Genomic DNA, 19,255 nt, shown 5'->3' on the forward strand with positions numbered 1-19,255 from the left:
TAAACATCCACATGACCAATCAAGCGATTTAACCAGCGCGTGCGTGCTCGTCCGAAACTGGGTCACGACAGGCGCCATGCGCCCGGCGCCTCTCCAATCCGGAGCCACGACGACCCCAGACGTGACCGTCGTCCTCCTACTCCCAAGAGGAGGGGGGGGACCTCACACAACCACGGTTCCCACCCGCTCGCTCGCCCGCCCGCTCACGCGCGTCCGCAAGACCTTCTCTCCCTACCCTGTTGTAGCGCGCAAAAAAAAAAACCTGATGGGACTTTTATTTTCATTCCCCCGTCTCGCACCTGAACGTGGACATTAAAGAGAATCGCGGTGGTGCAGCCCTAGGCTCGCTTTGTCAAATCCCTGAAGACGGTTCTATAATCTCTACAATTGCTAAATCCACCCAGGTTTTGCAACAACAAAAAGAGACGCGTTCCCGCAACCTCCCGCCCCCCTCCCACCGACGCCTGTGAACTGCGCCTGCTGACCCGAGTGTAAGTGGCAGCGGTCTACCATGAGAGGTCTCCTAGGAGAAAGGATTCAGTTGGAATGCGCTTGGGAGATGTTACACGCTTCCAAATAAGGCGGCAGAAGATACAAGGCAAATGTGCAGTAATGCGTACGTACACGAACTGCATTTATGGCCATGTGTAAGCCCATTGAGAAAAATTTGTATTTTGCAATGGAGAGTTAAGGTTTGCTGCACCTCTTGAGAAGAGACTTTCGAACGGACTTAAAGGGTGCAGCACCCTGTAAGGCCACACAGACCTTAATGTTTGCACGAGAGGTGGTCACGCCATTTTGATTAAAAGTCATCAAGAGCTGGAAAAACGAGCACTTGAAAATAAAATACGAATTTGAACGATGGGGTTTGTGTGTGCAGCCACTGGTGACCGAGCTGGGACCACCAACTGTGCTTCTATGAATGTAATGATTCACCTCCTCACGATTCAATTCCTTGTTTGCTATTGTGATGCATGTGCAAGCCATGAGCGGGGCTGCAGCGCTTTCATGAATATACACATCTTGAAAATAATCGCTTCTTACACGCATGATAGTCATGCGTGGTGGGCACACAAATCGATTTTATTTGATGAATCATTACATCCTCAATTGCTCTACTTGAGAACTTGCTTTATTCTCGGGGTTGGCTGCCTAGACATAAATCTAGGCTGGCGCTCAGTTATCAGACAGTGAGCCACCTCCAAGCATTACAAACTGTGAGAGAAACACAGCGCTGTAGCTTGCCACCTCATGAAAGCGTGTATCGGGATCAGTCACTGCAGAAACAGACGGAGGAGTTAAACTGGGTAGGGAACAGGCAAGGGGGACTCGCCCCTGGCTCAAGCCATCACAAGCGCGCACGCGCGTGAGTACAGCACGCTTCTAAGATACGGACTTAAACCTGTGCAAAACGCAAGCCCGATTCGGCATAAAGATTAAAGCGAGAAATTCTGTGCATTGTGTCATAGCAAAAAAAAGATCTGTTCAGAACATCTATTTGGCAAAAATAAATTTCAGAATCATTATAATCACAATTTAACAGGCAAAGGCAGAGATGCGCAAACTAAAAATGCCATTACATTCCGCAAAAAGTGTATGATACATTCCACAGTGTATATTTTAATTTTGATGATGTCCTTAGCGTTCACTACAAAACCTGTCACATTATGGATATTTGGTCAGAAAGCGCTGCCTTCCAATATCCAATTGTTATCGTGTATAAAACATTTTTTTATCATATACTCTAAGAAAGGTATCTTTGTGCTTAAGTAGTTTTATTTTACCAAAGTGTGATGCTTACGTAAAAAGACGCGCCGCGGATTCTCCTTCGCCGGATGCTGTTGAGTAACGTCAAGCGAAGGCTCGCGGTATTTTGCTCATCACCAGCAATTCAAGCAACATTTTAGAGGCCAACCTTCTGCTACTAGAGGTCACATGGTCCTTTACACCAAAACGTGCTGCCAGCTCAAGTGTAACTTGTAGACTGCTCTTTGAACCCAGAGGTCCCAAAAAGTGTATCAAAGCCATAGGCTTGTTTGGCGATACTGTGGCAAGGCTGCACCAGGTGGCTGATATTATCGCAGCCGTCACCACATCCAGAATCACCGACACAAATTCAGCAGAAACCACGCCATCTTTACCAGCTCACTATTCCTACAATGACACCACGACATCGTTCACCACCATCAACATCGCTATTATCCTTAATACCATTATAACCACCGAATATGTCATCACCACATCAATAACAAGAAAACACAACCATCGCCACATCACTATCTCTGTGACAGTCAGCAAATTCACCGCCAGAACATGCATCATCACTCAACACAATCACCATCAACAAGACTGCTGCAGCCGCCAACAGTACAACTCCCCCCCCCCCTTACTCTGTTGTGCAGATGCTGATGGAACCATACAATGGCTTCTGGCGACAGCTTGGGCACCCCCCTTGGTTTAGAGCATTTCCTGACCCTGACAGCCACTATCATAAACACCTATTTTAGTTGAAAATTAAACAAAAATGTATGGTACATTTATTTTTAGTGTAGAAATGCTCTAATAAAATATTGCATTTTTTTTCCTCCCATGAAATGTAAATGGCAGCCAGGCTGCATTGTTCATACAATCGTATTTTCAAACCTCTAGTAGACAAAGGAGCCTCTAAACGTCCTTGGACTGTCGGTTTGGCTCACAGTAAAGGTGCGCAAATGTAAGAGTGCTGGGCTAAAACCTGCAAACCTCCGTGAGCAGAGGCTGCCCAACTATGTAAAAAAATACAAACATTCCCAACAAACTATAACTTTGTTTTTGCTTTCAACAATAAACACCCGCTATCCGGGGAACACACACAGGGCCACCCTTCCGTATATCACGCGGGAAACAGAATAACTTTTAAGAGACGCGTAACGGGCATAGATGAAGAGCGGACGAGGTGGAGACAGGGTGGCGGCACCTTGGCCTACGCCGCCTTCTTCAGCTGCAGGAGGCGCCGCTGCAGCTGGGCCCTGCGGGCCCTGAGCTGCTCCTTCTCGGCCAGCAGGCCGAGCTCGCGGCGCGTGGCAGCCACGGCGCTCTCCGCGGCCTTGCGCAGGATCACTACCTTGGCCGCCTTCTCGTTGCCCGTCAGCTCGGGGACCTCGTCGCGGAGCGCGCGGAAGCTGCGCTTGAGGTCCTCGCGCCGCTGCCGCTCCAGGAAGTTGTGGTTGCGCCGCCGGCCGTGCTCATCCGAGTCGTCGCCCGAGCCCGAAGTGAAGCCCGAGTCGGAGCAGGCGGCCGAGACTGGCGCGCAGGATGCGAACGGCACGAGCGACGGCCCGGCGGCGTGGCGCGGCGGGGACCCCGCGCCGCACCGCGGGCCGGCGGTGGTGACAACGCACGGCCTGAGGCCTTGCGCGGCGTGGCACGTCACGTCGAGGGACGGTCCCGCTATCGCCCCCTTCCTGGACGTTGGCGATTTTACGGCTGTCGCAATCTCGTAAACGGGGTCGGCGGCGCGGGGCTTGCAGCGGAGCGCGCACGAGGATTTCAGCGCTGGTGGCGGCGCCAGCCGCTTGGCTGGCTGGGAGTGCCGAGAGTTGAGGGGGGCAGCCGCGGGCCGGGTCGGGGGTGATGGCGCCGAGTAGTTGTGCTGCTCCTGGTGCACCAGGAGAGCAAAGGGGCGGCACGAGGCGGCAGATTGCGCCGAAGCCGGTGCCGCCGTGTCGCCTGTACGGTGCTTCCCGACCGTCACCACGTCGATTATCTCATCGTCATCATCGTCGTCGTCATCATCATCGTGGTCATCGTCTTCATCGTCTTCTGCTGAAAAGAAAAATATAGATTACTTTTGGGTATTGATAAATTCTCACATTAATGGATTGACGTTTGTTTAATGAGGAAAAAAGATATAGTGATGATTAAGTCTCTTGATATGGTATTCTATTTATGTCACTGCTAAACATTTAATACATCAAGGCGGTGGTGAGGCTACGAGTGATACCATGGAGCACATGTGCGATTTATTAACTTTTTCCTCCTTTAATTCAACCTCCAAACTCACATAGGGCAACTTTGGACTCACAGGCTGGGCACGCAATCAACAAAATAAGAACCTGTGTGTTTTTTAGATCGCTCCTTCCCTTTAACGGGCGAGACACCCGACGGTTCGAGAGCAAGCCCGTGTTTATAGAGACGTGGGCTCCGTGCTTCGTTGAATTTCTCCGCGTGCAGGATGTACACGGCGGTGTTCAGCGCTGCCTTGCGGGGGTCCACTGACGCAATGCACAGTGACAGGCTCGCTCAGCTGTAGCTACAGTAGAGCATTTCCAGATACAGCCCCCCACGCAGCAGCAGTGTGAATCTCTGTGTTTCCGTAAAGGGAAACACGGAGCTCGGAGCAACGCAGCGGTCACATAGAACCCGGTGAACTATTTCCTCTTCACTGTACCACAATGACCTGAAATTCAATATCTGCTGCGTGGCTGACTGCCACTACGGCTAATACATGTATTGCTTATATTCGAGACAATATATGAAATAGCTTTTGTTCTATTCGCATTAGGTCACGAGACCAACACATTTTCTTTTGAGTCACTTGCAGCTAGCAGTGCACCGCCTTGTCATAAGATACCATACAGCATCACAGAACGACTTCTCATCATGGCTGGAACACAGAAGTCCGACCAGTGGAGGTGGGCTGCAGAGGTTTTGTGGCAACATCTACAACCAGACTGCTTAGAGACCTGGGAATTAAGGGCCAGAGCCAGCGTTCGGCAATCAGAGCTGTATCGGAGGCGGCAGAAGGCAGCAGTCAGTGGCTCTGGATGAAGAGCAAAGACCCCAGCTGGGCCCCGAAGTGAGAGGGCCAGGAGGTATGCGGTCAACAATGCTTGACTCAGGGAGGAGGACGCCCCTGCCATGCATAGTCCCATGGGATGTTGGCTATCTACAACAAGGCAACTCCTATGACTAATTGGGAATGGGACGCAAGCGTAGGATTGATCACCCTGTCGCTGGCCGCCTTTGGGGAGGGTGTATAGTGTGAAAGGCCGAAACACCCTAGGAACCAAAGGTACACTACTGACGATGCGCTCTCCAAATTTCGCCAGGCTCACTGTTCATGAACTCTTGGAAGTGCTTGCACAAAGGATAGTAACATCTCATCCTGTATTCTTGGAATCTGCAGCCTCTTATCCACTCTAGAGGCACATCTTTTTTGCCATAAAGTATGGAAATCAAATGGCAATCGAACCAAAAATGTTTAACTCTCAGGGCTGGAATATGCCGAATATACTGGAAATGTTAAATTTATGCTGGACGTTTTTTGTGCAGTGATTGGTAACTCAACTTGCTACACTTAAAATCCAGTTAAGAGGACAGCTCTTGGATTATAACCCAGATTCTCAGCAAAGTTGCAATTGGTGCTCTGACAAGGTCATTCTTCACCCGACCCACCCGGTCACCTCAGCTGATAAACAATTAAACTGCTGACCATCGAGAGCTCACAGAATGAGGTCGAGGTTCCACCTCCCTGAGGTCACACAACAGATGGTTGCTGACCCCTCAATAATCTGGACCGAGGGCCATAATCCACACTCCAAGGCTTTACCGGCCGGGCAGATGGATCCCCGGCGACACCAGATTACCCGGCGACACATGAATTCAGCAAACACCGCTCCCTCATTCTACAGGGTTCACGGGCTGAAAACTGGGGCAAACCCATTTCACCGCGCCAAGGGCCAGATTCGCATATTTACAAAACGGCCAAAGCACATCACACGATTGGCTACGTAAGGTGTGAAAGAAGTTCAATATACCGTGCCGTTTTAGCCCCATCTTTAGTAATGGAGAGGCATCAGCACATTTTCGCTAAAATAAACCAATCGAATAAAAATAAATTGTCAGCATGTGGATTGGGTTGTAACACTTTTAACGATCTGACAATGAACAAAATGAGATTGTTTCTTTTTTATTCCCCAAATTATTATTCAGTGATGAAACCAAAGTTAGTTAATTCGACAAAGGAGCATTTCAACGAATGCTTGCAGCTATCAATGCACCATTCTGTTTTCGATAAAGGCCCCAGGAAATGCTGTCCCAAAACAACTCTTTGGTCTTCTCAAAAGCCTCGGATCCACACTATGAGCGCACCTAGCGATTCGTTTTTTTATTTCACTTTGACTAGCAGGCCACATGTTCTTTGGACGTGACCGTCCGTCAATTCCTCTCTTGCATAGAGCCCACAGCCCTCGTGGTCGCCTCTTCCACCCAGCATGTCACTTGCTGACGATGGTCGGACTTAGAGCTGCCACTTGATTACTAAATGCCATTGACGCGATGATCCGTCCATCTGCCCGCCATTCCCCCTCCAGCAAGCCAGCTGGCCATTCAGTCAAACTTTTTTTCTAATTTCACATGATTCCATCACTAATTCCACAATCTGAGCCTATAAATGATGAGCGCAAACACACTTTTCCTTCTAACTCCAATTCCCTTTGTGATACGAGAATCTGCTGTATGTAGGGGCTTTCCTGATGTTATTATTATTGTACATGTTTACCTGGTAGCTCTACCGAGCCTCATTACTTTTTCAGACATGACCTGCAAAGTCTTTGCAATAGGGGGCGATGATTGCTACGAATATTCCACTTTTTCTTCATTTGGCAGATTTGGACCGTGATAAATGGTTGCTTTGGTCCGAGTATCAACATGCTGGAATAATCAGGAGAATATTTTATAGCCGACAAAAAACACTCGCATCTATTTTAATCAGGAAACTTGCTAATCACGCAAATGCTTTGTGTCCTTCAGAGTGTTCGGAGTGACTTCAATAACGGAACATTATAATTTGCAGCTATGATTAAATCTCCTATCAACTCGTTGCCGTTTTACTGGGTGTACTTCTGACAATGGGCTGCCAGAAACGTCCATCCATCTAAGCCGCACAAACTTCGTATAAAAGGCCTTTCATGTTTATAAAATGCTTGAATCAACTACGATCACTCATTTTTGCTGGAACAGAAGAGTCCAACAGTCGCGACTGCCTGACAAAGGGACAGCGGTTCTAACACAGCCGCCTTGCCTTGCGCAAAAGCCCACGTGCACGACCTGTGTGTTTGAACTACTTGGCCTTTTACATCCTGTTTGTGAGAGCACGTGCTCAGCCAGGCACGTTTAAGTGCTATGCACACAGCTAACAGCCGTAAGGTAATAAACTAAACGTTCACCTGGGCTTTCAGGGAGGCACATGGTCATTGTGAAAGCCTTGCAAACAGGACGAGAGCTCACTTTTTCTACTTTGTTGCAATTATTTTTTCTTGAGGTCAAAATGCCAGGAGCACAGTGCACATCCTCATAAAACTAAAATGTGACTATGGTGCAATTATTATGATGAAAATAATATTCCGTGCATTTGTCGCAGCACAATCATTGTTTCATTAATAATTTCTTATTGTTTTCCGTAACGAAGAGCCTAATATTAAGTAAGACTTGCCATCGATAAATCGATTCAAACATTCGTACGCTATTTCCAATTTCGAAGTTTAAACCAATAGAAGTTTCTAAAGATTCACACCATCAAAGATTTTGTACGCACAAGCGCAAAGTAATTGAAATGTGAATACAATTCATTACACAAAGATCAATTAACACCTCCCAGTGATTTGATTATTTTTTATTATTTCAGGATCATGAATCAAGTCCAGTTTATTTCGTCTTGTATGCTCTGGATAATTTTTCCGTTCTTGTTCATTCTATGAGCCTAAAGGTAACAATTGCGTATAATTTGCATCAATTATACTTAATTATAGCCTACGACGAAATTACCCGGAGCGCACCCAATCTCATCAGATCTCTGACGCTCGGCTGGGTTGAAGTTAATATAGGTGGCTGTGGGGATGTGCGATGTGGTGGTCAATAGATGGCAGTGCAGCACATTCCACTATTGTACTGTACTTCCAAACTCCCAAATATATGTGGGAGCACAGACGTCAACCCATTGTGGGATGAGGGGCTTCCCACTTTGTGCAGGCTATGGGGGTTATTAGTCCATACTTCACCACACTAGTCAGCGTGGAATATTGAGATGATGCCCAGGTCCACAACTGATGAAGCATAGAAGTTCAGTACAACAATGTAACTTTTTGCAATGCTGGAGTTTCCAAAATCGCCTGATGCAGAGATTGAAGCCACATGAGTGTGTGCAGCTGGCATCATCGAACCCTCACCGGATTCGGAGTCGGAGGCGCTGGTGCTCCCACCGTCGCTGTCGGAGCCTACCGAGTCCGTGCGGCCGAGCACACGTGCACGCGCGTGTCCATACGCGGGCGACGGCGACCGCGACGGAAGCAGCAGCGGCCCCAGCTCTGGCGGCACGACCCGCGGTGCCGAGACGCCAGCAGAACCGACGCCGCGTCCTCCCCCTGCCCCCGGCGAGCCCTGCACGGCCACGGCCGCCACCGCACCACCCCACATGCAGTCGCGGACGAGCACGGGCCACGGCGAGGTTTGCGCCGCGCCCCGCTCGGGAGGAAGGGCTGCCGCCACGTCGCCCTCATCCACCAGCCGCTGCGGCGATGGCGGCGTCAAAAAACCCGGAGACGCAGGGCAGCCCACGTACAGGGGGCCCGGCGCGGGCACAGAGCCGCTCCCGGGCCCGAGCAGCAGCTGGAACTTCTTCCAGATGTGCTCACCGGGCGCGGCACAATAGAGGCTGCCGGCCCGGAAGAGCTCGTCGTCTTCATCGGGGTCGTCGTAGAAGTAGCCGCACTCGTGCTCAGAGTCGGGCCACGATGCAGTGGCGACTGTGGCGCCGAAGGTGTTCGGGAACCAGGCCATGGGTACGTTTGGACACTCGCGCTGTGGGAGACAAGTGTGGTCAGCTCGACTCTCAAATCCCAACAGTTCTTTGTTTTCCGCACCCGCCAATAAATCATTTGCATTTTTTGCGAGCACAAAAACTCCAATATCGTTAATGACTCCATACAAGAGGCAGGTTTGCCTACAGGGCACCTGTACAAGAAACCATGGCCTACGAGCTTTAATGAGAGTTCTACACAGAAAAAACATACATCAATTTCCCAGTGTGAAGAGGTCAGCTCTGCACAGTTGTCAGCCATTCACACGCTGTTCCCCATTTCTGAACTGCTACGCTACATGCATGACACGTGTAGTAAGTGGAGTGGCACAGTTGGATAAACGTCTCAGATGCATATCTATTGGCAAAGTGCATCGCTACTCCTATCTTGCGCTGTGTGTAACCTCGGTGGCAAACTCCATTCCTTAATTTGGCCAATCTTGATCTCGAGGCACGTGCTTAATCCAGGGCTCAGACAGCCACAGTAAGGCAGCCCCTAATCCGCAGGATCAGAGGGGCACCTTGCCTCAATACAGCTCTGAGAGGCACGCAGTGTTGACCTCTTCCCCCATTGGGCAGATATTGCACACTGCTCAAATCGCGAGACCGAGCAGATGAGCGGCGTCTCCACATTTAACTGACCAAAAACTGTGTCAGCGGGACAAGGGCCTCTAGAAACACGAGCATTTGGACCACTCTTCACTACCTGCTGCTAAACGTTGGCATCAATGGAGGTCGCTGGCTACGCTTGTTATATAGTCAGTGGGTGGGTTGGCGAGCGGTGTGGGCATTGAGTGCAACTGAGAGGCATTCGACTAAGCTGCAACCGCTTCAGAAATTTGGCCGCGAGGTTTCTTTCTGGTGCCAGGCATTGCCAGCTCATGCGCCGCGTTGCTAATAAAGTTACACTGGCTGCCTGTGAGATTGCATTGGTGTCAGCATTCCGGGTTTGGCATGGGGTTGCCCCTACCTACCTTTGTGCGGCTATTTCCTAGACACGGGCCTGCTTAGATCGCAGACGTCAAAGGACCGGATACCAACATTTCCAGCATCAGATATAAAGTTTCTGATTGAGTGTGCATAGGCGTGGCTTTCCCCTGAGCAAGGATACGGCATAGATTTCGCTAAAATCGATGCCATAGATTTGGGTCATTCGAGGTTCGCGTGAATGCAACATCATTCAGCTTTGGCTGCAACTATGGTAGTCGTAACTGTCAGCTTTGTCTTCGGGCTTTTTTTTATGAGATCCTATATAAAACTATGATAAATGCATTGTAGGGGAATGAGTACACGCCTGAGTGGCCCGTGACATCATTTGCAAGAACAGGTTATTGTGTGCCAAGGTCACAACACAGATCCCAAATTTACCCTCCGAAACTAAGCTTGGTAAAATATGTAATTGTTATTTTAGGTGGGCATTCTCAACTCTTGAAACCCTACTGCTCAGAGACACGGATACATTGGCATGGTATACACGTATTATGGTTTCTGTGACCGGGTGGTACGTGGTGATCAACCAATCACACCAAACGGCTCAATGAGTCACCAGCACTCAAATTATAAAACACTTTGTGTATTAAGTGTTATTATTTAATCTGCTCGTTCACATTCTCTTCAGGACAGAGTTCCTATCAGCAATATGGTTCTGTAACCGCATCCAGTTTCACTACTCTCCTTTGAAATTCGCTGAAGTTTGCTGTTGGCTTCTGACATGTATCAGGTTACACAGTGCACAGCATCTGGAGATGGCTTATTTGGGCTTTTTTCCCAATGTCTAAATTTTAATGACAGCATATTGTATCATGTTCCGTAATCTTATCCATAAGCTCTAAGCCATCTAAATTCCCTGCATAATGGTACTGTACTCATACAAAATGACTGCATTCGACTCTCTAATCGATGACTCAAAACCCACATTTTACAATATTCCCACGCCAGATTGCAAGCAGTAAAGGTGCAGCATTGCAATTGCTTCCTGACGCGACTGCTGGCAGAGGGGCTTCCACTTTAAGGTATTTGGTCTACTCTTCCACACTGACCAGACGTGTTGGAAGAGATATGAAGTACCCACCCTTTACTCCACCACATGCGACTAGACTAGCCAATTGGCTGTGGTGTAGCGATACATGCTCCCGGGTGGACAGAGGCGAGTGTATTTAAGAAGCTTGACCATTGTATCAACTGTCGATTGTACTGTGCACATATTAACCCAGAGCAACTGGAGTTTCTCAAGATATCCCTTATAAAAAACGGACAAGAGATCACGATCGGATGCATCAATCAGCAGTATCACTCAATTCACTTAAACAATAAAACCACGGTTTAGGGGCCAGTTACCTTAAACTGTTTTGGCACGTTTCACCAAAAATCTGAGCGCACGCATTACAACGAGTCACACATTTGTGGAGTGCCAACGGGGGGGGGGGGAGCAAAACACAGTCTGACAGCAGCAGCTTTGCCGCAAACCACAGCAATGAGATGCGAAGCAAAATAAACACTTTAATGACAGAAAATCATTGCCCCTTTGTGGAGTCAATAACAAGCAATCTCGAATGTGAAAACTGCCAACAGATAACTTGAAAAGGAAATAAAAAGTCCACGTTGATATTACATTTTTTTATGAAACCAGGTAAGAGTGGAATAAACCTTTGATCAAATAAACTTGGATCGCAGAGTACAGCGCAGAAAAATCCATTGTTGCACCATACTATTATGATTTCAAGCTATGTTCCCTGGCTTTCATCAACCCACACTGACCAGGCATGGTAAAGTATGGTCAAATAATCTTCAAGACCGGCACAGCACGAGTGGATTGATATAAGAGCTGTAAGATGCATGTGTCGAAGAGCCCACTGAAACCAGAAGTTAAATTTTAAAGGGGACCTGGGTTGGCCAATCCCTCTAACAGTCCCTTTCATGCAAGGTTCATGACATAGAAACAAAGCATCTCAGTGGGTCCTCACCTAACACACAACACATTAAATGCACGGAATTAAATGTCTGCAGTGCAAGCCCTGCTGTAAAGAACAGTTCTGGGTGGGTGACGGGCTCCCTGAGTTCACAATCCCACGACAAAAATTCCAAGGAATAAATTTCCAGGAAACAAGGATCACAGGTTCAGGGATAATTTGAGCTCAGCCTCCCAATACTTCAAACGGTTCCCAGGACTCAGGTTCCACGATTCAGATTCATTCAACTTATGCTTACAATAAGTAAACCATACATACAGTTCATGGTCTCCGCAGTTTAAACCCTCATACAACCCAGAATGAAACATCTCAAAGCCCATGATGGAGACATCCAAAGCTCAGGGCAAAGAGTGATTCAGCTCATGGTTGTTAGGACTCAGTGCACATGGCTCAAAGTGTCAAAACCCAGTGCGCTTAAGACTTACAGTTGTGACACCAGGAGTTGTGGGTCCCTGGGTTCTGGTAGCTGAATGATAATAGCAATGCCATGAATTTATCCTGTAAGGCCTTAATGTTCAGGAGGGTCCTGCATATACGAGAAGATAATACTTAGAAGTTGGAAAGCAGGTTCATCCGTTGCCCCAAAGATCCTGGATGTCTATACAGTACTCCTCTAGGCTGTAAATGCGCTTAACTTAACCAAGGAGACCTTAAACAGCTGATCCCCAAAACATAAACAAGAGGGCTATCATCTGTAGATCATAACACAGACGTGGGTTAATTTCTAATTACAATCCAAGTCGCATTGTAGGCTTAATTTACGACGTGATTTCGATTAATTACGAACAAGACCATTCTAACATACCCATGATATTCAATCCCATTAAACCTCTCGACCCCAAACTTATTGCAACTGAACAAACCCCTACAAGAAACCACAACGAGGGCACAATGACTAAATCACTAGACAATCACACACCCACCTCTAAGCCCGATATTATTATTATATACACGTGAACCAAACCTTAGAACACAGAGCCACATGACTCCCACTTAAAACCCTGAACCTCAAATCATGATCCCAACCCTTCCTGAACCTTGCCGGCCCAAACCCCACAGACTACAAAGCCAATAACCACCCAGCGAAGCCAATAACCCCAAAAGACGTAGACACCACCCTTTGTTTAGGTTGACAACCCACATATAAGAGACCCCCCCACCAACCACCCCCTGGACCACCGCAGGCCCCGGGTCGCTTCTCACCTCTTCCCGGGCAGAGGCGGCAGCCAAAGGCCCCGCGCCGGCCGGCAGCGCGCGGGGTCGACTAGACGCACAAAAGCTGCTTTGCTTCCAATTGTAAATAACAAAAATCACCACTCTCCCGCACGTGCAGTAACAAATTTAAAAAAAAAATCTACACAACCAACACTTCCCCCTTACCCCACCACAATAAAAAAAATCCCCCGCAAAAAAATCCCCCTCCTCTAAAATAATCACAAAAACGTGGCAAATATCTCAAATATCTCCCGCGTGGCCGCTTCCGTGGCCTCGCCGCGCTCGCGCACGGGGCCCGGCTCCACTGCGCCGCGAACAAAGCGCGCCCGACCACTTTCCCGCCAGTCGCGCGCCGCCCCGTCACGTGGTGCACGCGCCACGAGCTCGGGGGTGGGTGGGGGTACGCTCCTCCCCCTTTCCCAACAAAGCCGGAGGGGGTGGGGAGGGGTAACTCAATGCCGCGCGTCTATTGGACGGTCGGCGAGTAAAGGAGGAATTAAGGGCGTGGTTAGTGTCGTGGTGGGGGTGGGGGGGGTCACGGGGAGACAGCGCTGAGTTCGCCCAGACAGGGGAGTTAGCGGCCTGGTTACCATGGGGCGGGGGAGGCAGGGGGGGGGCAGTTATAGACGTGGGTGAGAAGGGGTGGGGGTATGGACGTGGGTGAGATGGGATGGGGTGGGGGTTATGGACGTCGTTGAGATGGGGTGGGGGTTATGGACGTGATTAATGTGGGGGTTATAGACGTGGTTGAGATGGGATGGGGGTTATAGATTTGGTTGAGATGGGGTGGGGGTGGTTATGGACGTGGTTGAGATGGGGTGGGTGGGGGGGTTATGGACGTGGTTAAAACCGGGGTGGAGGGAGGCGGATTTTGGACTTAATGTAGGGGTGAGAGGTTATTGATGTGATTGAGATGAGGGGGTTTGGCCTGGTTAATATTGTGGGCAAGGGAGGGGGGGTAACAACATTGTTAAGGTCTCAATTGGGGGAGGTGGAGCTTGGAGCGTGGTTGAGGTGGGGGGGAGGGTGGGGCGAGGTGGGGGGGAGGGTGGGGGCGAGGTGGGGGGGAGGGTGGGGGCGAGGTGGGGGGGAGGGTGGGGGCGAGGTGGGAGGAGCAGGATGGGGGGTGGGGCGAGGTGGGGGGTGGGGCGAGGTGGGGGGTGGGGCGAGGTGGGGGGTGGGGCAGGGTGGATGATGGTGGGGGGTGGGACGAGGTGGGGGCCGGGGTGGGGGGGCAGCGCGCGCGCCGAGAATCCGTGAGCGCGGGAAAATCGCCGCCGTGGCCACGCGGCCTGAGAGTTCTTTATTGCGACGTTATATTTGTTATGAATACTACGATATCGATGATCGTCTATACGACAGTTAATGTGTTTGTGTGCTGTATAAATAAGTATGTGTGTGGTTTATTGGTAGAAAAGTGATCATTGCTCATAAAGCAATGAATTACACACATTTATAAAACAGCTTCATATTAAACTGCGCGTGTTTGCTACGATCGACCATTGTCGATATTTTATATTGTAAGTTAACAGAAGACGCCACTCAAATAAGCAATCGCAGACACTCCGATAACCTTCACCCTCCCCACGCATAGTCAATTATCCATCAGATAAAGAGGTTAAGTCCTCTGGAATTCCTATCTTAACATTGATAACATATCAACATCCCTCAATTACTTTAAGCATAGACTACGGGTCAGCCTGATAAGCCACAAACTAACCAGAAGTATCCTCTATGTAGCCGAACTCTCACATATATTGAACACTGAGTTTAACATTGATTTGTGGCTTTCGTGACTGCATGAATCCATACTCTTTGGTTATTTCGATAAAGTCACGTAGGTAGAGAAATAAAATAAAACAAAAATTATTGTAAATATATATTTTATACCTACGTGACTTTACCGAAAGAACCAAAGAGTATGAGTTTAACATGTTTAGTTGTAATCGTTGTGGTTTTCATAGAAAGCCCTCTGGTTTCCAACCTCACCTTGCACCACCTTTTTAATTCTCACTGTTTGGCTTTCGCTTGTTTTCTTTTTGCATGTGCGAATAAACAACAATACAATAGATTGGTGCGTCTTACCTTTGTCAGACAACGTGTTTGTGGCTTCGTTGGCGCCAAAAAAAGACAAAATCACACACAAACGTAGTATTAATTGCGCTCCGGTGACGTCACTTTGTGAACGAAGGGCATGACGTCACTTTACTTTGTGAACGAAGGGCGTGAAGTCACTTTACTTTGTGAACAAAAGGCGTGACGTCATTTTACTTTGTGAACGAAGGGCGTGACGTCACTAACTTTGGAAACAAAGGGCGTGACGTCACTTTACTTTGGGAACGAAGGGCGTGACGTCACTTTACTTTGTGAACGAAGGGCGTGACGTCACTTTACTTTGTAAACGAAGGGCGTGACATATTCTCAGGTTTTTTCGGTAAAGTCACGTAGGTAAAACATCAAAATTAATAAAAATAAAATAAAATTAATAAAAATAAAATAAAATTAAAAAATCACGACGTTTCGGAGGCAACACAAGTCTCCGTCATCACGTCACAGCCGGATTAGCTGCATCAAGTGAGGCAATGATTCAAGATGTAATCCCTTAAAAGCAAGTTGAGGGGGGGAGGAGAGGGGGGGGCTCATCAGAATGTGGTAGCCAATGAATGGAACGTATCGGGAGGGAGGGGGGCGGGGCTCAAAGACGGCACGGAGTGCCACGTACAACGCATCGGGAGGGGGAGGGGGGCGGGGCCAAAAGGATGGACGTCGGCTTGGACGCGGTTTCTGCTGCACACGCCAACGCATTGGACAGAGAGGGGGAGGGGAGGCCTGATACACATGATAGAATAAGTATAACCCCTAAAAACAAAGTTTTTCACTATAAATCCTTTATATGCGTGGCAGCGAACTTAATATAAAGGATTTAAAAATATATTCGCCTGTGGAGGGCGCGGGGATCGATCCCGCGACCTTTGGCATGGGAAGCGAGGGCGCTACCAACTGCGCTACTCCGCCACGGCCTGTGGAGGGGTTACGCTCTGGGCTCTTATACTGTGAATGAGTTCTATTTGAATATATGTAAAATCATTTTTTTTTGCCTAAAAAGTGTAAAATTTTGGGAATTTTTTTTCACGAACAATAATTGTCGGGCACAACGAGTCTGTGTGGAAAATGTCAGCTCGATTGGATCACGGGAAGTGTGTTAAAAAACGACCGAAAGATTTGCACGGTCCTAAGCAAGCACGCAAGCAAGCAAGCAAGCACGCGAACTTCATATAAAGGATTTAAAAATTAACCCGTAAAAACTAAGTTTTTCACTATAAATCCTTTATATGCGTGGCATCGGGGCGGCTAGAGTCCTCTCGTCCTCTGGCTTGAGATGGCTGCCACCTATGGGTCAGATGATTGTCTGGCAGCATTAAACAATTGGTAATTAAATATTTAAAAAAATTCCCCTAAACAGTGTAAAATTTTGGAATTTTTTTTCACGAAAATAAATTGTCACGCACAACGAGTCTGTGTGCAAAATGTCAGCTTGATTGGATCACGGGAAGTGGGTTAAAAAACGACCGAAAGATTTGCACGGTCCTAAGCAAGCAAGCAAACTTAATATAAAGGATTTAAAAACAAGCAAACCCGTTAAAACAAAGTTTTTCACTATAAATTCTTTATATGCGTGGCATCGGGGCGGCGAGTCCTCTCGTCCTCTGGCAGCATTAAACAATTGGTAATTAAATATTTTAAAAAATTTCCCTAAACAGTGTAAAATTTTGGAAAAAAAATTTTCACGAAAATTAATTGTCACGCACAACGAGTCTGTGTGCAAAATGTCAGCTCGATTGGATCACGGGAAGTGGGTTAAAAAACGACCGAAAGATTTGCACGGTCCTAAGCAAGCAAGCAAACTTAATATAAAGGATTTAAAAACAAGTAAACCCGTTAAAACAAAGTTTTTCACTATAAATTCTTTATATGCGTGGCATCGGGGCGGCGAGTCCTCTCGTCCTCTGGCAGCATTAAACAATTGGTAATTAAATATTTTAAAAAATTTCCCTAAACAGTGTAAAATTTTGGAAAAAAAAATTTCACGAAAATTAATTGTCACGCACAACGAGTCTGTGTGCAAAATGTCAGCTCGATTGGATCACGGGAAGTGGGTTAAAAAACGACCGAAAGATTTGCACGGTCCTAAGCAAGCAAGCAAACTTAATATAAAGGATTTAATAAAGGATTTAAAACTATATTTGCCTGTGGAGGACGCGGGGATCGATCCCGCGACCTTTGGCATGGGAAGCGAGGGCGCTACCAACTGCGCTACTCTGCCACTGCCTGTGGAGGGGTTACGCTCTGGGCTCTTATACTGTGACTGAGTTCTATTTGGCCTAAAAAGTGTAAAATTTTGGGAATTTTTTTTCACGAACAATAATTGTCTGGCACAACGAGTCTGTGTGGCAAATGTCAGCTCGATTGGATCACGGGAAGTGGGTTAAAAAACGACCGAAAGATTTGCACGGTCCTAAGCAAGCACGCAAGCAAGCAAGCACGCGAACTTAATATAAAGGATTTAAAAAAGAACGAAAATGCCCATGTTTATACCAACGAAGAGAGTACTGTTAAACACTGGGGATGTTAACACTCGGTAAAGTAAAGTAAAATAGTGCCTGTCAGATAAGATGGTCCAAAAAAGTGTAATTAAGTCTTCAGATCTGAAACACGGCAGAACTGATTCTTCGGCCGTTGCCGATCATTGCTACAACTCGGTGGGCTCTCATGAAATTGTCTTTTCCGAGACCAAGGTTCTCTGCAAACCTCCCGGCTACCATCAAAGGTTTGTACACGAAGCCATACAAATATACAAACACAGACATAATTTCAACCGTGATGATGGGTACAAACTTAGTAATCATTGGAAAGATGTTATCAACCACGCAAAAAAGACTTAATTACACTTTTTTGGACCATCTTATCTGACAGGCACTATTTTACTTTACTTTACCGAGTGTTAACATCCCCAGTGTTTAACAGTACTCTCTTCATTGGTATAAACATGGGCATTTTCGTTCTTTTTCTATCATGTGTATCAGGCCTCCCCTCCCCCTCTCTGTCCAATGCGTTGGCGTGTGCAGCAGAAACCGCGTCCAAGCCGACGTCCATCCTTTTGGTCCTGCCCCCCTCCCCCTCCCGATGCGTTGTATGTGGCACTCCGTGCCGTCTTTGAGCCCCGCCCCCCTCCCTCCTGATACGTTCCATTCATTGGCTACCACATTCTGATGAGCCCCCCCCCTCTCCTCCCCCCCTCAACTTGCTTTTAAGGGATTACATCTTGAATCATTGCCTCACTTGATGCAGCTAATCCGGCTGTGACGTGATGACGGAGACTTGTGTTGCCTCCGAAACGTCGTGATTTTTGATTTTATTTTATTTTATTTTCATTCATTTTGATGTTTTTACCTACGTGACTTTACCGAAAAAACCTCAGAAGATGATGAACATGTACAATCCGGCCAAATTACAGCAAGAAACAGATTGGATTCGGTTTTCAATTCGGATTTACCATTTTTCGTACTCAGAAATATCACTGTGATCTCCATAATGACTGATTGCCTCCTGCTATCGAACACATTCCTGCAGAGGGAGCTTGTAGGAACGTTGGGTTGCTCGGTCAATGGCCAGGGTCAACGGCGGCGTGGTTTATTCTGCAAATATGCCCGACTGTGAGGGCGGGCACAAGCCGGCGTGAGTAGGTTAAACGTTGAGTTTTATAAGGGCACCACGGGGTGACCAGCCCCTCCCCACCCAGCCCCACCTCACCCAGCCCCACCCCTCCCACCCCCCACCCAGCCCCACCCTCCCCCTCCCAACCCTCCTCACCCAGCCCCTCCCCACCCTCCCCTCTCCACCCAGCCCCACCCAGCCCCACCCTCCCCACCCAGCCCCTCCCAGCCCCACCCTCCCCACCCAGCCTCTCCCCACCCTCTCCACCCAGCCCCACCTAGCCCCACCCTCCCCACCCAGCCCCTCCCCACCCTCCCCTCTCCACCCAGCCCCACCCAGCCCCACCCTCCCCACCCAGCCCCTCCCCACCCTCCCCACCCAGCCCCTCCCCACCCTCCCCTCTCCACCCAGCCCCACCCCTCCCATTTTTGGATGCACGACGGACGGACGGACACAATAATTCCCTGTGGGCTGGTGTAACCAGGAGGTTCCTACCAGTATAAGAGAAACATCTAGAGTA

At 48.3% G+C, this 19,255-nt stretch overlaps 1 protein-coding gene across 2 annotated transcripts; it reads right to left on the reverse strand.

Moving 5' to 3' along the window:
- Nucleotides 1-2,668: 2,668 nt before the first annotated feature.
- On the reverse strand, nucleotides 2,669-13,228 carry LOC144935733 (uncharacterized). 2 transcript variants are annotated; one of them, XM_078862479.1, is made up of 3 exons: nucleotides 13,009-13,228; nucleotides 8,208-8,838; nucleotides 2,669-3,801 (listed from the first exon to the last, which is right to left on the reverse strand). In XM_078862479.1, exons 2-3 carry the CDS (start codon nucleotides 8,815-8,817, stop codon nucleotides 2,963-2,965), a joined length of 1,449 nt encoding a protein of 482 aa, XP_078718605.1. In that variant the 5' UTR covers nucleotides 8,818-8,838; nucleotides 13,009-13,228; the 3' UTR covers nucleotides 2,669-2,962. The 2 variants fall into 2 exon arrangements, with proteins under 2 accessions (XP_078718605.1, XP_078718603.1); XM_078862477.1 differs by having other exon boundaries at nucleotides 2,669-3,804.
- Between the last annotated feature and the right edge of the window lie 6,027 nt (nucleotides 13,229-19,255).

This window comes from Lampetra fluviatilis, chromosome 14, assembly GCF_964198595.1.
Source record: "Lampetra fluviatilis chromosome 14, kcLamFluv1.1, whole genome shotgun sequence".
Taxonomy (NCBI): Eukaryota; Metazoa; Chordata; class Hyperoartia; order Petromyzontiformes; family Petromyzontidae; genus Lampetra; species Lampetra fluviatilis.

What these genes read in the sequence shown, in the direction of transcription:
- LOC144935733 (XM_078862477.1), bottom strand. Translation starts at nt 8,817, where the DNA reads ATGGCCTGGTTCCCGAACACCTTCGGCGCCACAGTCGCCACTGCATCG. An exon ending in CGCCTCCGACTCCGAATCCG is followed by an intron (nt 3,805 to 8,207) that starts GTGAGGGTTCGA and finishes TTTTCTTTTCAG; the next exon opens with CAGAAGACGATGAAGACGAT.